Below are 22,152 nucleotides of genomic sequence, written 5' to 3'. Positions count from 1 at the left end.
TAGGTGAGAGTTGATAATGACTCGATTTACGTGGTGGAAATGGAGATGGTGAGAGGTAGTTGGATTTTGGATATTTATTTAAGGCAGAGCCACGCAACTTGCTGATGGATTGGATGTAGGGGGTGAGAGAAATGATCCAGTAGAGAGGGAAATTTTGATGCAGGGATGAATTACTGAAGAAATGTTCTGGAGTAGTCCCTAAAATAGGGTCTAGCACACAAAGTGGAAGAGTTGATCTTAGAGCTTGGACAGTTCACTATAGTGATAGATGAATGGATAGGATGTGGGTGGGTATACGTGGTGCTGAGCGCTAATGATAATTTTTCTGATTGCTTCTCTTTTCTTAGTGAAATAGGAAGGCAGGTGTTGGGAATTTGAGGAGAGGACAGAGTATGAGGTAGTTGTTCAGAAGAGTGGGAGAATCTGTAGACCAGGGGAGTTGCCTTAGTTCAGGCTGCTATAACAAAATACCATAAACTGGTGGCTTACCCAACAGACAATTACTTCTCTCAGTTCTGGAATCTGGGAAGTCCAAAATTAGGGAGCCAGCATAGTCATATTCTAGTGAGGGCTCTCTCCCTCACTTGCAGATGGTCACCTTCTCATTGTATCCTCACATGGCAGAGGGAGAGGGAGAGAGAGAGAGCTCTAGGCACTAATCTCTTTATGGAGGCCCTATCCTCATGACCTCATCTAAACCGGATTACCTCTGAAAGGCCCATCTTCCGATACAATAACATTGGAAATTAGGGTTTCCTAAGCAGCATGATGCCCACCTGAGGTTTGTGGTGATGGATTTAGAGTGAGATCAGGTATTGTGTTTGTGTGTGTTTCTCTTGTCAAGTTCAGCTGTCTGAGCCTAGTCATGGTGAGCTGACAATTGGGTTTAACCAGGATTGGGGGTTTTCCAGGTGACCTGATGAGAGCAGAAAGGAAGAGAGTGATTATATGATGATTGACCCTAATTTAAGCTGACCAAGGAGGGAAATAAGGGCACAAAGGAGGTGAAGATTAGTGGCAACATGATAGATCACTTCTTTGTAGGTCTCAGTGGGGTGGATGAATTTTGGGGTTCAGGGTACCAGAGAGAGTGAATTAGGAAGATATAAGGTGCTTGAAATTCTAAGTATGGAGAGATTATAGGTATCCTATATAATAAAGAGGTAATATGCAAATTGACCCTCATGCCCTTGTCCAAGATGGCCATCCCCTTGTGGTCAAAGATGGCCGGCAGGGGAGGGTAGTTGTGGGCGATCAGGCCAATAGGGGAGGGCAGTTAGGGGTGACCAGGCCAGCAGGGGAAGTCAGTTGGGGGGGACCAGGCCTGCAGGGGTGGGCAGTTGGGGGCAAACAGGCCTGCAGGGGAGGGCAGTTGGGGGTTACTGGGCCAGCAGGGGAGGGCAGTTGGGGGCTATCAGGCCAGCAGAGGAAGGCAGTTGGGGGCAATTGGGCCTGCAGGGGAGCAGTTAGGCATCGATCAGGCTGGCAGGGGAGTGGTTAGGGGGTGATCAGGCTGGCAGGCAGGTGAGCGGTTAGGAGCCAGCGGTCCCGGATTGTGAGAGGGACTATGGGATCAGGCCTAAACCGGCAGTCGGACATCCCCTGAGGGGTCCCAGATTGGAGAGGGTGCAGGCTGGGCTGAGGGACACACCCCTCAGTGCACGAATTTTGTGCACCAGGCCTCTAGTCTATAATAATCTATAATAATAAAAGCATAATATGCTAATTAGACCAGGCAGCTGAACAACCTTCTGGACATCATTCCGGATGTCCTTCCAGACGACCTTCTGGACAAAGCCGTGGGGGCGAGGCAGAGGTGTCCTCCATGGCAGGCGGGGGCCAAGGCAGAGGCGTGATCAGGCAGGCAGGCAGGCAAAGTGGTTAGGGGCGATCAGGCAGGTAGGCAGGCAAAGTGGTTAGGGGCTATCAGGCAGGCAGAGTGGTTAGGGAAATCAGGCAGGCAGAGGGGTTAGGGGCGATCAGGCAGGCAGGCAGAGTGATTAGGGGTAATCAGGCAGGCAGGCAGAATGGTTAGGGGCAATCAGGCAGGCAGACATGCCAGTAGTTAGGAGCCAGTGGAGTGGTCCCGGATTGCGAGAGGGATGTCAGACTGCTGGTTTAAACCCGATCCCGCAGGGATTCTTGCGGGATCGGGCCTAAACCAGCAGTCGGACATCCCCCAAGTTTGTCCCAGATTGCCAGAGGGTACAGGCTGAGCTGAGGGACCCCCCTTTTCCATGCATGAATTTCATGCACCGGGCCTCTAGTTGGTAATAACAGATCTGAGGTGTGACCTTGGCAGTTGGAGACTTTGGTAGAATGGAAAACAAAATCAGTGGAAGAGAGGAGTTCAAAATATTGTGCGTAGTAGTGTGATTATTCCAATAGGGATCTTGTGTTCCATATGTCATTATGAAGCTTAAAGAGATGTGGAGGTAGTGAGGGGAAAAGGGAGGATCAAAGCAGCCTATATAATAATTATATTTTTATACTTTCATGTCCTAATGCTATTAGCGTGATCCAATATTACAGGTTCATATCATGAGCATTTTCATAGCTGGTCTTTCTTCTTCATGTGCTATATTAACATTGATTTTTCTCAATGCAATAATTGTTGGTTCTTCAGAGTTGAATGCATTCTTGGATGATCCAGGGTTTGCTGATACTATATTGAAAGCGGAGCAAGCAATAGAATTTGGAGTTCTTCCAGAAAGAATCTCTCAAGGTTCAAGTGGAAGTTACTTTGTGAAGGATCCTAAGAGGGTGAGAATTTCACAGACCTACTACCTATAACAGAAATTTTGGAAAACACTAACTTAAATGTGAAGTGATTGTGAGTTTATGAAGATATATTCTTAATAAATCTGATTGCACCTTCTTTTTAGAAATAAAGGTCAGGTTGTGTGTGTGGAGGGGGTTCTATTATTTTAATACTTGGTTTCAATCATTTATTGAAATGATTTCAATATACTCACTTTCAGCTATAGATTTGTTGAGTTTATAAGTCCTTACCTTACAGTAGTCTATAACTCTATTAGCCAAGCAAAGTAGAAGCTTAAACTTTCAAAATCTGTTTAATGTCGTTTCCAAATTGATTGATTTTTTTTTCAAAGGTTTATTTTACGCTAGGAATATTTTTTCCTCACATTACAGCCAGAGAAGGAGCATGGGAAGTTTGAAGTTTGAAGGCATTAGAAAGTGAAATGAACCAAAGTATAATTCTGTGGCAGAAAAGAGAAGCTGATATGGGACTTCGTTCCACTTAGTCTAGAATTTTTCCAGTATCGATGTTATCATTTATAAAAACTTTCTGAATGATGCATAGCCAGCAGTTTTTTTTTAGGAGCAACAGAGATTATAATTTAATCCAGATTTTTTTTTTGCAAAGATTGAAGTTATATTTTAAAATAAAGTATTTTTTTTGAGCTTTAAGTATATAGGTAATGTCAATCTCAATCTTTATTCTGAGTTTGATTTCTCAATTTGTTCTTGTTGACTTTCTTTTTTAAAAAAATATATTTTACTGATTTTTAGAGAGGAAGCGAGAGATAGGAACATCAATGATGAGAGAGAATCATTGATTGGCTGCCTCCTGCTTGCCCCCTACTGGGGATTGAGCCCGCAACCCAGGCATGTGCCCTTGGCCAGAATCGAACTTGGGACCCTTCAGTCCACAGGCTGATGCTCTATCCATTGAGCCAAACCAGCTAGGGCATCTTGTTGACTTTCTTACTAGTGGTTTAGACTTTTTGCATTATAAAGCAATTGCATACTTAAAATAATAGTAAGATTTTTACTTCTTATCTAAGGGTAATTCAGCCCCTAAATTTAATATGAATATATTTTATCAGACCAGTAGTAAAGATTGTAGACTATAAGATATCCATGAGCAAATTTTTTTTTAAATGAGAAACTTTATTTAAAATTGGTTCATAAAAAAATAATTGGAAAAAAAGATTAGAGTCAGAGAATCTGACAATATAGATACTTACTATAGCCTATCATTACTTTCATATTTTATCTTTGTCACCTGTGTAGAGAACACATATTGTCACTAGATTTATTAATTTAACATGATTGAATGCCTGCCGTGTGTCAAATACTGTTCTGAGTTCTTGGGATACAGTTCTAAGACAGTTCCTGCCCTTTTAGAATGTACATTGAGTGAGGAAAGTAGATAATAAACAAAATAACATATAATTTGGATATTTAACAGATATTGAATAATAACCATTAGATCTAGATCAGTAGTTTTCACACATTTTAAAATCAGTGGAATCCTTTAATAAGTTGGAAGTCCAGTAATATAAAACAGGTGGCATGGAAGTCTATCTGGTTAAGTGTCATGAGGTCTTAGAGCCCTGGCCTCACCTCCCCACTCACCTTCCCCAGGGTTTCTCAGAGCACAGTTTGAAAACCACTAGCCCCAAGGATTATTGATTTTAGACTATTGAATGAGAATGAATGTAAAAATGTGATTGGAACTCAATCCCTTAATATTTAAGGGTTTTATGTCCAAGCCTGTGGTGGGAAGATTTATCAGAATGAACTTTATGGATTATTACCTCTATATTAGAAGTCTAATAAAATTTTCTACTTTTTTTCCCTATAGAAAATCATTGGTGTGTTTAAACCCAAATCGGAAGAGCCTTATAGTCAACTGAATCCAAAATGGACCAAATATATCCATAAGGTCTGCTGCCCTTGCTGCTTTGGCAGAGGCTGCTTGGTTCCTAACCAGGGGTACCTTTCAGAAGCTGCTGCCTCCCTAGTGGATGAAAAGCTTCATCTGGGCGTTGTACCAAAAACAAGGGTAAAGGAGAATTTGTTTTTAAGCATGGACTTTGGTTTCCAGCCTACTTCTCTAAACATATTTCTAATGACAGAGCCTAAAATTGAGCTTCCTTTTTTGGTAATTCAGAATCATGAGGGACTAACAAATCGATTCTAGTGTAGAGCCACTAAGTACTCAAGGGTCTGTCTCTTGCACACATGAGCTGAGGTGATGCTAACAAAAGAGGAAAAAGAACTAGTTTTTAAAAAGCAGGTAAAGATCAGGGATCTAGAAATTCTGTTGAAGGTAAAGATAACTAATGTGCTCAAAAGACTGTTTTTACTTGGAAAACTTCCTCAAAATATTCACTCCTAATTGTACATTTCAAGACTGTTACTTCTTTCTTCTACTGGCTAATTTTAGGCTGCTTCTCTCAGAGAGAAAGATGTGCCATTTAATTGACTGCAAAATCTCTTAGCCTTTCTATTTTAGATTCTCTGAGGCATTTCGTGTAGGATTAAAATTTGCTAATTTATAGTATTCAAGTGAGTTTCGTAGTATATATGAATATAAGTACTATTGTGCAAATTCTAATAACTATTTTTCTAAATCATATGTTTCTAGGTGGTTTGGCTTGTCAGTGAGACATTTAACTACAGTACAATTGACCGTGCAAAAGCTAGAGGCAAAAAGTATGCTTTAGAGAAAGTGCCAAAAGTAGGTAGAAAATTTCACCGAATAGGACTCCCTCCTAAGGTAAGTTACTGTGATAAGCTTTATTTGGGGGCCAATTCAGCACCTATTACCTGAGCTCCAGGTGCTAGGTATTGTGCTATGGGCTGCGGATATAATAGTAAAGAAAACAATTTTTTCATCTGCAAAGAGCTTTATAGTAAAGAAGCAGTCTCAATGCAAAATATTAAGTGCCGGGAACTCAAAATAGAGGAGGGATATGTAACCCATTTTGGAGGACTAGGGAATGTTTGCAAGAGGAGGTTGCATCTATAGCTTTATAAAATAATGGCTAAAAGCACAGATCCACAGTCAAACTTAGATTTCACTCCCAGCCTCTCTTAGCTCTGAGACCTGAGACTAGTTCCTTACTCTCCAAGCCCCAGTTTCTATAAAATGGGGGAATGATTGAACCTACTTGTTAGGGTTGTGAGGATAAAATGAAGAAATTTCTGTCAAGTACTCGGTATAGTCCTAGCACATACAAAAGTAAATAGTAGTAACTATGTTTATTCACTACATATTAGCTTTTGTTTTTTCTTACCACTTTTAAATAAAACTAAGGGATGATTAGTAGCTAGCTAAGCAAGGGTGGGAAGAGTTAATGGGAAAGGTATATTAGAAAAAGATCTAGGGTTTTTATTGTTGTTTGGCCTGCAGTTTTGTTGTTACAGCTATGCATTTATCTAGATAAAAGAATTCTAATAGAAATTTATGGTCAGTCTAACTCATTTTTAAAATTGTACTCAAAGTAAGCAAGGAGTTGGAAAATTTTTACAAGGCCTGTTACTCCTTGGATATACTGAAATAAGTGTAACTAAAAAAGAATATTATTTACATATTTATGACTACTAGGACTTAATTATAAGTGCTTTAGAGAAAACCTTTAGGAAATCATTAAAATTTTGTGCCAAGAAGAAGAACATAAATTGTTAAGAAAGGGTAAAAAATAGATTTTCTTTGTGGTGATTTGTTTGTATTTATGAGGTCAACGAGGTTACCCCTTATCTGTGTGCTATTTATTTATTAAATATTATTTTATTGATTTCTGAGAGAGGGAGGGAAAGGGAGAGAGAGATAGAAACATCAATGTGAGAGAAACATCGATTGGCTGCCTTCCGCATGCCCCCACTGGGATCGAGCCTGCAACCTGGACATGTGCCCTGACTGGGGATCGAACCAGTGACCTCCTGGTGCATGGGTCGATGCTCAACCACTAAGCCACACACAGGCTGGGCTGTTGTGTGCTATTTAAATTTGTGTTTCCTTTAATAGTAACAATAATAATTTTAGTGGTAGAAATGCTTTTTATCCTAAAATAGCTGCTATGCTCCTTAAACATTTTTTATTTGCTATGTATTCTTTATGTGATTATTTAACATTAGTGTGTAAAAATAGTGTTCTTGATAAATATGGCTTATCTAAATTAGTGTTAAACCTTCTATTTTTCTTGTTGTGTTTATATATTTTTATGATACTACTGAGAAATTTAAAAAATAATCCCTTTGCTCTTGTACTTTCTTTTCTAACTATAGTTCTTAAAATTATAGATTGGTTCCTTTCAGTTATTTGTTGACGGTTACAAGGAGGCTGAATTTTGGCTTAGGAAATTTGAAGCTGACCCTTTGCCTGAGAATACTAGAAAACAATTTCAGTCGCAATTTGAAAGATTAGTGATTTTGGATTACATCATCAGAAATACAGGTATTAAAGTTCTCTCGTTCACTCAAATCGTATTAGCTTTCCAACTGTATTTAACTCCTCTCATCCAAATCAAAGACGTAAGGTTTTGATGCAGAAGTCTTGGGGCCACTTTTTCTTTACCTGCCGTAGGGAAAGAGAGATGCAGTAGGTCCTGACCCGTTTGGCAGAATTGGAGATCCTGATTCAAAGCAGGCTCCTGTCCCGGTGATCATGATCAGTTCCTAACCCTAGTGTGGTGTTTCTTGGCAGCCGGGACAAAGCCAGTTATCAGAAATGCTGTCTGCATCATATGAATAATTAACACTTGATTGTATAAATTATTTTAGATGCTTATTTTGACTATAGATAACTTAGTATAGCCTATAAATACATTAAACTTAATTTTTTATGCACTGAAAGGGAGCAGTGATGTAGGTGATGTAGCAGAGTGGTTTCCAAATGTGGTTCTTGGCCTATCAAGGTCAGTGCTATGTGAGGACTTGTGTCAAGTGCATCTTTTAGTAGCCCACCCCAGACCTACTGGCACAGAATCTGCATGTGGGGGCCAGAAGTTTGGGTTTTAACAAGTCCTCCAGGTAATTCTGCTGCACTCTGAAGTTTGGGAACCACAGGTTCAAATAATCGCTCATTTATATTGGTTTCTCAACAAATAATATATACTTTTCTAGATTTAAAATCTTAATTAATATGGTTTTAGGTTAAAGTTAAAATTAGTGTAGAGTCTAGAATACTCCTGTATAGACATTAAGTGTGAGTATTACCATACTCCTGGTAAAAGGGTTAGATGCTTTTTCTTTCTAAGGCAAGGAAAAATTATCCCTGATTTTAATAACCTTGATTTAATAGCTTTGACCATCATTGTATCTACCTCATAGAGTTGTTATGAAAATTAAATGAATTTATATATGTTGCCCAATCTGTGTGGTTCAGTGGTTGAGCGTATGAACCAAGAGGTCATAGTTCAATTCCTTGTCAGGGCACATGCCTGGATTTCAGGCTTAATCCCCAGTAGGGGGTGTTCAGAAGGCAGCCAATCGATTCTCTCTCATCATTGATGTTTCTATCTCTCTCTCCCGCTCACTTCCTCTCTGAAGTCAATAAAATATACACTGGGTAGCCAGATTATTATGATCTCTCAACGCATAATAATCTGGCCACTCAGTGTATATGCATGTTAAGCACTAGCAAAATGTCTGGCACAGAGTAAATGCGCATGAACGTTAGCTAACATTTTTTAATTTGTAACATTTTTGTTGTGTTAAATTAGAGCTTTAATATGTAAATATGTCACAGATAACCGATGACAGTTGAAAATCAAGACGTAACTATATTTTCCCCTTTGATATTAAATTATGATATCCATAAAAAAACAAAGTAACAGATTTTTGTTTTGTTTTGCTATTTTGAAAGACAGGGGAAATGATAATTGGTTAATCAGATATGAAAAGCAGAAACATGGAAAGGAAATTAAGGTAAGGAGATTTAAAAAGAATACATATCTATATATGTGTACACACACACACAATTTCTGTAAAAGATTCCTTGAAGATAGTCTTCATAATTTTCTCATTTCCTTCACTCAGATCCTTGGTTTTTATCTCCTTTTTCTGTGTGTGTGTTTTTTCCTTCATCTTTTTTCTTTTTTTCCCTTGTTAATACTAGTATTTTTTAATTCTATTCTTTTTAAACATCTCCATACAACTTTATTTTTTATGTTGCATTAGAATAGAATGATACCAAATTGGTACCATACTTTTTATAGAGCTTGAGAAATTTTTGTAGGACCAGTTTTATTTTGCTTTTATGTAATAAAGGCTTCTGGTATTTTGGGTCATGTTTATATATTACTAATTCACTTCTTTCTCTGAGTCTTATGAATCAGTATTAGGACATGTAGTACTATGGAATATGTGTGCTTTACCTGTGCATCATATACATTGAACTTAAAAAAAGGTTCTACTTATATAAGAAGCTGGGTTTAGTGTACACATAATGGACTGCATAGATCAGGGGTGGGCAAACTTTTTGACTCGAGGGCCACAATGGGTTCTTAAACTGGACTGGAGGGCCGGAACAAAAGCATCATGGAGTGTTTGTGTGAACTAATATGTAAACTAATATAAATTCAAAGTAAACATCATTACATAAAAGGGTACGGTCTTTTTTTTTTATTTCAGTAGTTTTATTCATTTCAAACATTTTAACAAGAAGAATGTAAACACTAATTATTATAATTTGAAACTTCAAAAAATGGAGGAATCATAGCACAATAACATACCTTATATTGAAGATGGCAAAGGCAAAATAAAATTGCCTAACAAAGGAAAGATACAAAAGCCTTTCAAATTAAACTTAAATATAATAAAATAATTTAAAACTAAAACAAATAGAAAAGAACAAAATGTGTAAACAGTACATTAAACATTTTCTCTAGTGCAACTTCCAAATTATACCCGGGACGTAGATGTAGATGGCAATGTACACTGGGTTGAAAGGTTTTTGGTCTTTAAAACATCAACTTGAGTAGGAACAGTGTTGTTGGTCTCCTTTTTAGCTAATGCTCTGATACTGTGCTCTCCAGGGGCGTGTCTCCCTACATCACCACGATAACGTGTCTACGCATTCCCAGGGTGATGTCGGGGGACGCGTCTGCGGGCATTACAAGGAGCCTCTGGAAGATTGAGAGGTTGTTCCTTCTACTGAATGGGCGGATATAAATCCGCCCACTCAGAAGAAGGAGCTGCGGCCGTGTTTCCCGATGTTGCCATGTTAACACTGCTGCTGGTGAAGGAGCGGAGGGGAGAGCAAGAGAACCCTCCGCTCTTTCGGCTCCGCGGGCCGGATAGAACAGCCGAACGGGCCATAGTTTGCCCACAGCTGGCATAGATCCATAATACCATCAGAAGGATAGAATTTAGATCAATTTTTGTCAACTTTGACAAAAATTTTAAACATTTACATAATTTTAAATATTTGGATAAGAGATATTTTCAGAATAGTTTTACTGGTTTAAAGCAGTCTAAACATTTGATAAAGTTCCAACTAGTTAAAAAAAATAATTCCACCGAAACCGGTTTGGCTCAGTGGATAGAGCGTCAGCCTGTGGACTGAAGGGTCCCAGGTTCGATTCCTGTCAAGGGCATGTGCCTTGGTTGCAGGCACATCCCCTGTGGGGGGTGTGCAGGAGGCGGCTGATCGATGTTTCTCTCTCATAGATGTTTCTAACTCTCTATCCCTCTCCCTTCCTATCTGTAGAAAATCAATAAAAATATATTAAAAAAAATAATTCCTCCAATACTTATAATCTATGTTCTCATCACTTAAAGCTATGGCATCACTCTAGAAAGTTTCTATTTTTTTCAGTGATTATCGAAGAAATTTAAACTTCATAGTCATAGTACTTAGCAATAAAAAGAACAAACTCAATATAGGCATAATGTGGATGAATCTCAAAATCCTGCTGAATGAAAGCAGCAGTGAAAGAAGCTGCACACAAAGAGAACATACTGTATGATTCCAGTTTATAAAACTCCAAAGAGTGCAAACTAATTCCTATGGCAGAAAGCAGACTGTGATTGTCTGGGGGTCGGGTAGAGGGAGGGAGGGACTGCAAAGGGACACAAGGAACTTTTGGGTGAAGGTTTAACATCTATTAGTGCTTATCCAATTGTACACTTAATATGTGAAGTTTATATTATGTCTGAATTATACCTCAATAGAGTTGTAAGCAGAAAAAAATGATATAAATAAAAATAAATTCCAGTTATAGCAGAAATGGGTTTAAAGTGCTGACTTAAATATACATATTTATATTGTTATATCTTGAGCAATTAGATTTTACTGAAGACTTCATTATTTTGCTTTTAAGTATTTTGTGCATTTTCATTGAGATATTTGATATAAACTAAAGGAAACAAAACTGACATATATCACACAAACCTTTACTCTAATACTTTTAAATTTAAAAAATATTTATTTAATTTGTTGGAGTGACATTGGTAAATAAAATTATATAGGTTTCAGGTGTATAATTCTATAATCATCTGTATATTGTATTGTGTTTACCACCCCACTTTACCATCACCATTTATTCGCCCTTTACACTCTTCACCTACCGCTAACTCCCTTTCCCTCTGGTAATCATCATACTGTTGTCTGTGTCTATGAGATTATTTTTTTGTTTGTTTGTTTGTTTGTTTGTTTGGGTTTTTTGCTTTTTTTTTTTTGCTTAATTCCCTCACCTTTTATACCCAGTCCTTCAACCCCCCTCCCCTCTTGATAGCTGTCAGTTTGTTCTCTATCTTTGAGTTTGTTTCTTTTTGTTTGTTAGTTTATTTTGTTCATATTCCACATATAAGTAAAATCATATGGTGACTGGCTTATTTCACTTAGCATAATACTCTCCAGGTCCATCCCTGCTCTTGCAAAAGGTAAGATGTCCTTCCTTTTCACAGCCAGGTAGTATTCCATTGTGTTAATGTACCACGGCATTTTTCTCACTCATCTACTTTTAATTTTAAAATTATCGAATTTACCTTTTATTATTTTACCTAGGCCACTTGATAATGGTAATGGTCTATCTTGAAATAATAGGAAGTACTCTTTAACACGTAAACCTTCTTGCTCTTGAGGTCTTTGTTTCTGCTATAGAAGAATATAGAAGTTAGGAATGGTCTAGGTTCTGTAATCAAGAGTTTCTTGAGGTTCCTTCTACTGGACCTTATTATACTTAGCTGTGGTCTTTGGGCAGTTCTGTTTAGAAACGTTTTGTATTTTAAACGAATTATTTCTATGGGCCCCTAGAAAAGACTAGATTTTAATAAGGTAACTTATTGAGTTGTTTAAAATGTCCATATTTTGTAACTTTCATACATTTAAGCAATGCATTGAACAATAATTAACCAGAAAAATACTTTACATCTTTTTTTAAAAAAAACATATTTTTATTGATTTCAGAGAGGAAGGGAGAGGGAGCGAGAGACAGAAACATCAATTTTGAGAGAGAAACATTGATCGGTTGCCTCCTGCATGCCCCCTACTGGGGATGGAGCCTGCAACCTGGGCATGTGCCCTTGATCGGAATTGAACCTGGGACCTTTCAGTCCACAGGCCGATGCACTATCCACTGAGCCAAACGAGCTAGGGCCAGAATTATACTTTATGTCTTAATAATTCCAAACCCTCTTCCCTAAAGAGGGGGAAAAAAACATACCATTGCTACCTAAATTTATAATATAAAAATTTTTTTACTAGTGATTTGAAATTCTTACTGATTTTTAAGACAACCTCTGCCTTATAATGGTGAATTTGAACTTTCTGGAGACTTATTTTTTATATAGACTCTTCAGATAAAAATGTATTTAAACCTCAATAATTACTATAAATACTTTATCTGTTGAAAATGTTTATATACATTTTTTTTATCAACAAGATTTTTCTTCTTTTTAGGAAGTTGATGAGAAAGAATCACTTATTAAAGTAGCTGCAATTGATAATGGTCTAGCATTTCCTTTTAAACATCCTGATGAGTGGAGAGCATGTGAGTATTGAACCTTCTGTAGGTTCTCTAATTACCCTTTTTCCAGAAAAATAAGGAAACAAAATTTATGGCCATTAAACTGGCAGAATAAAAACCAGGTGACGTATCATTCCTTAGGACTTCATTTTAGGCACTAGCTGCAGAGATGTGTGCTACATGGGACTTACCATGTATGTTCACTTACCTTTGGATAACTGTGTCTGGTGTTGATTTTTTGGCTTGTGTTAGCCTTGTAAAGTAACTTTGATAGCTTTTGAATTTAATTATATATATATATATATATATATATATGATACATATATAATATATATATTATATATAAATAACATGGTAATTATCTGTTTAATATTTTGGTAGAGCTTTATTCTAACGTTTTGGGGAACATTCACTGATAAAACAATTTAAGTCTTAGCCCCCTCCCCCTTTTTTTAGTGACTGGTGCTTTAACTGTCTTACCAGTCTCTAGCAGGGGTCCTCAAACTTTTTAAACAGGAGGCCAGTTCACTGTCCCTCAGACCGTTGGAGGGCCGGACTATAGTTTAAAAAAAAAAACTATGAACAAATTCCTATGCGCACTGCGGGCCCGGGACGAGTCGGCTGCTATGCAGGACAGGTAGCAGCACCCGGCGGGCCGGATAAATGTCCTCGGCGGGCCGCATGTGGCCTGCGGGCCGTAGTTTGAGGACCCCTGCAACTGGTTTGGTTTCTATGTCTCAAAAGTCTGATTTCTGTGTCTTCTTAAGCCAGTTTTAGACATTTTTGTTTTGCTTAAAATTGTCCATATCTTGAGTTGTAGATTTATGGGTATAAAGTTTTTTATATAATTCTTTTATAAATAAAATTTCTTCTGTGTTTACTAAGTATTTAGGGGTGAATTGTCTGAAATTTGCCTTAAAATACTTGAGGATAGATGAAACCAATTTTATAAAAATTTGGGAATAATTGAATTGGGTTATTCAGAATATGGGAGCTCATAGTACTAGGTTTTTTTCCCCTATTTTTGTATATGTTTAAAATATGTGTAATAAATTTTAAAAGTAATCTCTGTATCTATGACTATGCCTCTCTTAAATTCCTACTGTTCATTAGTAGCCTTTTTTTCTTCATTAGAGTTACCAAAGATTTGTCTATTATAAAATATTGATCAGATTTTTAGTTTATTTGCTTTTGCTTTTTTGTTGATAATTTATGTTTTTCATCATTATTATTTTCTTGTTTTTATCCTATATTGCTTTCCTATATGTTTTCCTCTAGGTATCATTTTGACTAAGCCATAGATTGGGCATGCTGCTCTACTGTTCTGCTTTATAGATTCATACTTTCAGATTTTCTTTTTTTTATTTTTTACATAATTTTTATTTTTTTTAGAGAGGAAGGGAGAGGGAGAGAGAGATAGAAACATCAATGATGAGAGAGAATCATTGATTGGCTGCCTTCTTCACTCCCCACACCGGGGATTGAGCGCACAACCCAGGCCTATGCCCTTGACTAGAATCGAACCTGGGACCCTTCATTCCTCAGGCTGACGCTTTATCCACTGAGCCAAACTGGCTAGGGCCAGATTTTCTTTTTGATAGGAGTAATTTAGAAGTATTTTGTTTGATTGTAAAATTTCTAGATCAGTTGAGTTTTTTAAAAAAACTGTCCATCGTTATTTTCAAGTTTTCTTACTTTTTGATCTGTGAATGTGTCTGTGAAATCTGCTTTTTGACTTTTGTTAATAATTTCTATGTAATCTAATATGTGGCCAATTTGAAGGACTGTATTTGAAAAGAATGTGTTTGGGCACAATTAAAGCTTTTTAGTTGTTAGTCAAATCATATTCTTCACTTATTTTTTGACTATTTGATATGTTAATTTTGGAGAGAAAGTTAAATTTCATTGTGATTGCGATTTTGTCGATTTCTTGCTTTTCTATACAGTTTTTACGTTGTATTTCACATTCCTAATGGCCCAGCATTTTATTTTGCCTGTGGTTTGTTCTTTTATCACTGTGAAATATATCCCGCTTTATCCCTCTTAATGTTTTTTTCCCTTTTGTTTTAAGTATATGACTCATAAACATCACTTAGCCAGATTTTTTTTAACTTAGACTGAGATTCTTGTAATAGATACACTTAATTCTGTAGCTTATCTCAATAAACTATTGATATTTTGAACTTTTATTGCCATCTTTTTTTTTTTACCTTAAATTCCAATTATTTCTCTTTTTTTCCTATTTTTATTGAACTTACTTGAGATGTCTTTGTTTCATTTATTTTTCCTCTAATGATTTGGAATTTGTATACATATTGCACTTTAAAAGTGTTAAGTTGAAGTTGCCTACAATACATGTGGGAAATTTTATCAAACACACAGTTGGGGATTGAGGGTCTTTGAACTTGAAAGAGGAAATAGTATTGAGGATATAGTTTTTAAACTGTCACCTTGGTAGTGGGAGCCATGGCGTTGTTTGCTATTACCTAGGGAAATCATGGTGAACAAACCATCACTGGGATAATTCAAAGTACATAAGTACTCAGGGTTTCATGAATGTTTAGTAAATGAATGAGAAAAAAGGAGTAAGGATAGAATCTGAGGGAGTGGTGACATTGAAGAAGAAGTGGCTTAAAAGACAGAAGGTAAACTTTGAGAGTGGTATCTCCAAAGGCACATTAGGAGATAAGAGAAACCAAGATGGCGGCATAGGTAAACACCTAAACTGCTGCCTCGCACAACAATTTCAAAACTACAACTAAAAGACAAAACGGACATCACCCAGAACCACAGGAAGGCTGGCTGAGTGGAAATTCTACAACTACAAGAAAAGAGAAAAGCACACTGAGACTCAGAAGAGCTGCAGGAGGCAGAGGTAGTGAGACGCGCGCGCGCGGAGAGGACTGGCAACTGAGTGCACGGCTGGCTTTCTCAAGTGGGAGGGAGACAAAAGCTCCTGACTGCTCTGAACTCCAGTTCCGGGCAAGACTCTGGGGACCCAGATTCATACGGGGTGAAACTGGACTGTCAGGAAAGAGAAAAGCACACTGAAACTCAGAGGAACTGCGGAAGGCAGAGGTACCAAGGACGCGCGGAGAGGGCGGGCAACTGAGTATGTGGCTGGCTTTCTCAAGGGGAAAGGAGACAAAAGCTCCCGACTGCGCTGAACTCCAGTTCCGGGCGAGACTCTGGGGACCCAGACTCATTCGGGGAGAAACTGGACTGTCTGGCAGCGGGCGGAACTCGAGGGCGGCTTTCTCTCAGAAGTGTTTGCAGCGATTACCGCGGGACACTGAGACCCAGGGGCCTCTTAGGGCAGGGCTGACAGGAAACCAATGTTGTCTGCTCCGCCTTGAGACTCCGCCCCATCCAAGCTGAGCACAGAGGCTTTTGCAAGTCTTATCTCATAACGGTGTCTCCAGCACAGAAGTTCTCCCAGCGTAGACACAGCTGATCCTCACAGCCAGTTGGCCTGGAGGTCAATTCCTCCCAGTGATACCAACAACAATCAAGGCTTAACTTGATTTTCCCAACAAGACTGTGCACACAGCCCACAAAGGGGTGCACCAAGAGTGTCCACCTCAGGTAACTGGGGAGGCTGAGCCACTGGGCCCTATAGGACACCTAGCACACAAAGCCACTCTATCAACTCAGGGAAGCAGCCAAAATGCGGAAACAAAGAAACAGATCACAAATGAAAGAAATGAAGGAAAGCAAACGACTGGATATAGAGTTCAAAACCACGGTTATAAGGTTTTTCAAGAATTTCCTAGAAAAGGCCAATAAATTTAGTGAGACCCTCTAGGATATGAAAAAGGACCAACTAGAAATTAAGCATACACTGACTGAAGTAAAAAATAATATACAGAGATCTAACAGCAGACTAAAGGATTGCAAGAATCAAGTCAAAGATTTGAAATACAAAGAATCAAAAAACACTCAACCGGAAAAGCAAAAAGAAAAAAGAATCCAAAAAGTTGAAGATAGTGTAAGGAGCCTCTGGGACAACTTAAAGCATACCAACATCCAAATTATGGGGTGCCAGAAGAAGAGAGAGAACAAGATACTGAAAACCTATTTGAAGAAATAATGACCGAAAACTTCTTCCACCTGGTGGAAGAAATAGACTTACAAGTCCAGGAAGCGCAGAGAACCCCAAACAAAAGGAATCCAAAGAGGACCACACCAAGACACATCATAATTAAAATGCCAAGAGCAAAAGACAAAGAGAGAATATTAAAAGCAGCAAGAGAAAGACAGTTAGTTACCTACAAGGGAGTACCCATACGACTGTCAGCTGATTTCTCAACAGAAACTATGCAGGCCAGACGGGAGTGGCAAGAAATATTCAAAGTGATGAATAGCAAGAACCTACAACCAAGATTACTCTACCCAGCAAAGCTATCATTCAGAATTGAAGGTCAGATAAAGAGCTTCACAGATAAGAAAAAGCTAAAGGAGTTCATCACCACCAAACCAGTATTATATGAAATGCTGAAAGGTATTCTTTAAGAAGAGGAAGAAGAAGAAAAAGGTAAAGATAAAAATTATGAACAACAAATACATATCTATCAACAAGTGAAGCTAAAAATCAAGTGAATAAAAAAATATGAACAATAAACTGGTGAATATAATAGAATCAGGGGCATAGAAAGGGAGTGGACTGACAATTCTCAGGGGGAAAGGGGTATGGGGGGTGCGGGAAGAGACTGGACAAAAATCGTGCACCTATGGATGAGGACAGTGCGGGGAGGGGGTAAGGGCAGGGGGTAGGGTGGGAACCGGGTGGAGGGGAGCTGGGGGGGGGGGAGGAAAAATTGTAATAATCTGAACAATAAAGATTTATTAAATTTTTTTTAAAAAGGAGATAAGGAGATGATAGAAAACAGTGCTACGTGATACAAAGACATTAAGTAGATGAGGACTGCAAATGGACCTTTGGAGAGATTCCAATGGGAAGACTGGTGGTCTTAGGGGAGAGAGTGATAGTAAAATTGTGGGTAGTGATTGGAAGTAGAGTCAGGAGTTAGAATAAAGGCTTTTCTTTTTATGTAACTGATTAGGGAAAGATAAAAAGAAATTGGATATAACTTCAATTTCCCAGGAAGATACGCAGGAAACTGAATATGCACTCTTACCACTCTTACTACTTTACAAATCTTTTAGTTCTGGCTCTGTGGAGATAATGGTCCTCTTGGAAGAGAACTACAGTTAGCTGGGAATTGTGGGTCTTTTATCCTTTAAAGCCACTCACCTATTTACCTCATAATGATTTAAAATTTTAGAAGATCATGTGTGGTGTGGTGTGTGTGTGTGTGTGTGTGTGTGTGTGTGTGTGTGTGTGTGTGTGGCAAATTCCTGATGATTTGTGGCTGGAAGGGCAGGGAGACCTCAGCCAACGAGTTTTTGATTTAGGGCTCTAAACAGATTATAGCTATCTCTTAATTTCCAAACTTAGGAACCAGAGATTCAGATATATGTATTTATATAAGGCTGTTTGAAATAGACTCATATCAAAACTCTTACTCTTAATAGACTCATATCAAAACTCTTACTCTTTAAAACCCAGAAACCTAACTACTTCAGGTAAAACCTTGTGTTTGGTTGTCTGAATTAAAAATCCAAACTTGGAATCTGAGTAATCCAGATAGCAAAGGATAATTGTTCTCTGACAACCTCTCCTGTCTATTTTTTGTTTGTTTGTTTTTTGAGAACCTGGTAATTGTAGGAAAAGAACCAGGATATACAAAATAAAAAAATAAAACAAAAGAACCAGGATAAATGTGGGTCAAAATATACCCTTTCCCCCTTTTTTCTGTTAGATCCATTTCACTGGGCTTGGCTTCCTCAAGCAAAAGTGCCTTTTTCTGAAGAAACAAGAAACTTGATTCTACCAAATATTTCTGACATGAATTTTGTGCAAGATTTATGTGAAGATCTCTACGAACTTTTTAAGGTAAATAAATTTTTAGTTTTAATTATTACAGAAAATGAAATCTTAAAATAGAAGAGGTTTTCTTACTAGAGTTAATTTGCAGTTTACTGTTTTTTGGTATCACTTCTTGCAGTAGAACTTGACATAACAGAAAGAAATTAGCAGTTTTATTCTTACTCTGCAGGAGCATAAATTTGTGAAGTTACACTTACTGTGAGTATTCTCTGAAGTGAAACTTAAAACTTGAGAAGTTGTTTTCTTCAAAATTTGAATATTTAAGTAATGACTCTAAAAAGTATTACAAATGTTTGGTGACCTGTAATAATTTACTTCTTTCTAAAAAACCTAAACTCATTGGCTAGTGTCATTTTAAATCCTTTCTGGAACAAGTTGGAGTATAAATAAACTATTCTTATCATTCTAGGGGTATACAAAAATACCTCAGGTAAAAACTTTCTAATGACCTTAGCGGCCAAGTTGAAAGAGTTCATTTGTTTTCAAATATTTGATTCAAAGATCTTGAATTTTGGAATTATAATGGTGTTTTTTCCTTTCTGTGATAGACTGACAGAAAATTTAACAAAGCCACTTTTGAAAGTCAGATGTCTGTGATGAGGGGCCAGGTAGGTCACTTTTTTACGCACTTGCTAAGAAAAGAATTCCTCTTTGAAATACTAATCAACTTTTTTCTCCATTGTGACCCAGATATGGTTTTATACTGAACCAAAATAGCTCAGATGATTAGAAATGAAGTTGATTTCAATAGTATCTTTCCTCTATTGTCTTATAAATTAGATATCACTGACTTGGTTGTATTTTGTTTAGTTACCCATTTCCCCCTACTGTGAATTCTTTGTCTTTAATTTGGTAACTACAAGTATTTTCCTGATTGTTACCTTTTCCCTCCCGATTCTCTTGCTTAGAGAGCACTGTTGCCTTTTGATTATTTGTCTGGTAATAGCAGAACGTGTTTGGCCTTTGCAAGAGCAGTCAGTACATAACCATGTCACCAAGGCTGAGCACTGATTGGGGCATGAAAGTACTAATTGTAACTCAGTCCTCTCACCCCTTCTCACCTCCTCTAAGTAGAGATACAAGATACTAGGTCCACTGCTGTGGACCTGCAGGTTGGGCTGACGGATGACAATGGGTCTTCTACTCTGTTAGTAGTATTTAGATTCCAAAAGAAGGACTTGAAATGAAAATAAATTATACTGCAAACACTGTCTTTTGGTGACTTGTTAATTAACTTTTTCTTCCTAAAATGTACATTTAAGGTGGCTGTTTCCTGCATCCCTGGGACAAAAAGACGAGTCTAGATTTTGTACTGACTGTTTACATAACTTTAACAAATAAATATAATTAGCCCTCGCTGGTTTGGCTCAGTGGATAGAGCGTTGGCCTGTGGATTGAAGGGTCCCAGGTTTGATTCTGGTCAAAGGCACATGCCCAGGTTGCAGGCTCGATCCCCAGTAGGGGCGTGCAGGAGGCAGCTGATGGTGATTCTCTTTCATTATTGATGTTTCTTTCTCTCTCTCCCTCTCCCTTCCTCTCTGAAATCAATAAAAATATATTTTAAAAAGTAAAAATAAAGAAATAAATATAATTAAATTAGATAATCATTTACTCACCAGTTGGTTGAGCTGGTTTGATTCCTGGTCAGGGCGCATGCCCAGGTTGCCGGTTCGAGTCGGTGTGCTTTACCAGAGGCAACTAATTTATGTATCCTGCTCCCTCTCCCTCTTTCAAGCGTTAATAATTAATAATTTGACCTTTTATCAGTCAAATTAATTTATCAGTATGCTCCATCTCCTGGAATTGTCATATCCTTAAATATATATCTTTATCATAGGAATAATTTAAAAAAATAAAAGCTGTTAATAATTTTGTAAGCTTTAAGTGTTGATTAAAGTTGGTACATGAGGAATTTAAATTTTAAAATACTTATCTGAAAAGATATGAAGATATTCCATTACTGAATGTGGTCTATTACAAAGATATACCAGTCTCTATCTGGTATTTTAGCTTTATTTATTCATATCCTATCTCATTCACAAAGGAGGTCTAGTATTATACAGATGTGTATAATAAAATAGAAAAATCACAGGATCAAGATATGGGGCAAGAGCCTGGCTGGTGTGGCTCAGTGGTTGAGTTTCAGTTGACCTATGAACCAGGAGGTCAAGGTTTGATTCCTGGCCAGGGCACATGATGTTTCTATCTCTCTCTCCCTTTTCCTTCCTCTCTGAAATAAAAAATATATATATTTTTTAAAAAAGATATGGGGAAATAAAAAATAAAATAATGTCTTTATATGTGTTAATTTTATTTTTTTTTATTTGATTTTGACTTTTCTGAAACTAGAAAGAGTAGGGTACCCGACCATGTACATCATTATGTAGCTCTCTAGTTTTAACTGTATTTTTTTAAATCTGGTGTGAAAAATCAGGTAGTATTTTTATATTCTAAAGTAAATCAGTGCTTAATGAAACAGAGACTTAACAAACAAAAACAAATAACACTAACCTATGTTCCAAACAACAGAATCATCATTTAGCTCTTTCCTTAATTAAGTCAAATTACTTGTGTTATTTCTATCATTTGTAATTATCCCTTAAATCCCTCTTCTCTTCAGTTTTGCCAATTAACTTTATGATTTGTGCTTTGTACAACCAAGTCTTTAGCCCTCATATATACTAACGCTTTAGTTTTATACACATAATCAGTGACATGTTCTAATTCTTCACATAAAGATGTGGAATGGAACTCAAAACTAGTATGAAGAAATTTCTTTTAAAATCTGGGCTAGTAATGTTTATGAAAGTTAAAGATAAACTATGTTTTGAGTTTTACATTAAATAGCAGTAGGGCAAAATGAGGTTTATTTTTCCCTTTTTCCCTGTGCCAATATGGAACACTAGACCTCAGAAAATATAAGAGGAAAAAAAAAAGTGCAACAGCAAAATAATGTTTCTCTCAAGTCAATCAGTAACTTGAAAAGTTATTTATTTATTTCAACCCTGCTCCCAGTACTAGTGTACTTTCCATAAAATGTGAGCTTTCCAAGAGAAAGCCCTCGCCCTAGCCGGTTTGGCTCAGTGGATAGAGCGTTGGCCTGTGGACCAAAGGGTCCAGGGTTCGATTCCAGTCAAGGGTGCATACCTTGGTTTCAGGCTCCTCCCCGGCCTGTGCCCTGGTCAGGTCACGTGCAAGAGGCAACCAGTCGATGTGTTTCTCACACATCGATGTATCTCTTTACCTTTCCTTCTCGCTTCCACTCTCCCTAAACATCAATAGAAAAATATCCTTGGGATTAACTAAAAAAAATTAAAAATAAAAGAGAAAGCACTCCTTTTTCCATGCTATTGTTTGCTTGAAAACATGTGTAAACTTCTTCCTTTTCCTAGTTTATTTTTCCTACTTAAGAGTTAGCTCTTAAATCTCTATTTTAAATGGCTGCCTTCCTAAATTCTGTAACCCACTTGCCCACTG

The 22,152-nt window shown here is 37.5% G+C and overlaps 1 protein-coding gene across 1 annotated transcript in view; it reads left to right on the top strand.

The window, feature by feature from the left end:
• PI4K2B (phosphatidylinositol 4-kinase type 2 beta) overlaps nucleotides 1-22,152 on the top strand; it is a 31,320-nt gene that overhangs the window by 5,787 nt on the left and 3,381 nt on the right. Inside the window, exons 2-9 of the mRNA XM_080641224.1 lie at nucleotides 2,627-2,763; nucleotides 4,613-4,813; nucleotides 5,399-5,530; nucleotides 7,057-7,210; nucleotides 8,621-8,682; nucleotides 12,659-12,749; nucleotides 18,548-18,681; nucleotides 19,224-19,283. Of these exons, the coding sequence (XP_080497350.1) occupies nucleotides 2,627-2,763; nucleotides 4,613-4,813; nucleotides 5,399-5,530; nucleotides 7,057-7,210; nucleotides 8,621-8,682; nucleotides 12,659-12,749; nucleotides 18,548-18,681; nucleotides 19,224-19,283 (971 nt within the window). The remainder of the gene's footprint in view (nucleotides 1-2,626; nucleotides 2,764-4,612; nucleotides 4,814-5,398; nucleotides 5,531-7,056; nucleotides 7,211-8,620; nucleotides 8,683-12,658; nucleotides 12,750-18,547; nucleotides 18,682-19,223; nucleotides 19,284-22,152) is intronic.

Source organism: Plecotus auritus (genome assembly GCF_963455305.1).
Source record: "Plecotus auritus genome assembly, chromosome: 1".
Taxonomy (NCBI): domain Eukaryota; kingdom Metazoa; phylum Chordata; class Mammalia; order Chiroptera; family Vespertilionidae; genus Plecotus; species Plecotus auritus.
This window is presented reverse-complemented; position numbering and strand designations above follow the sequence as displayed.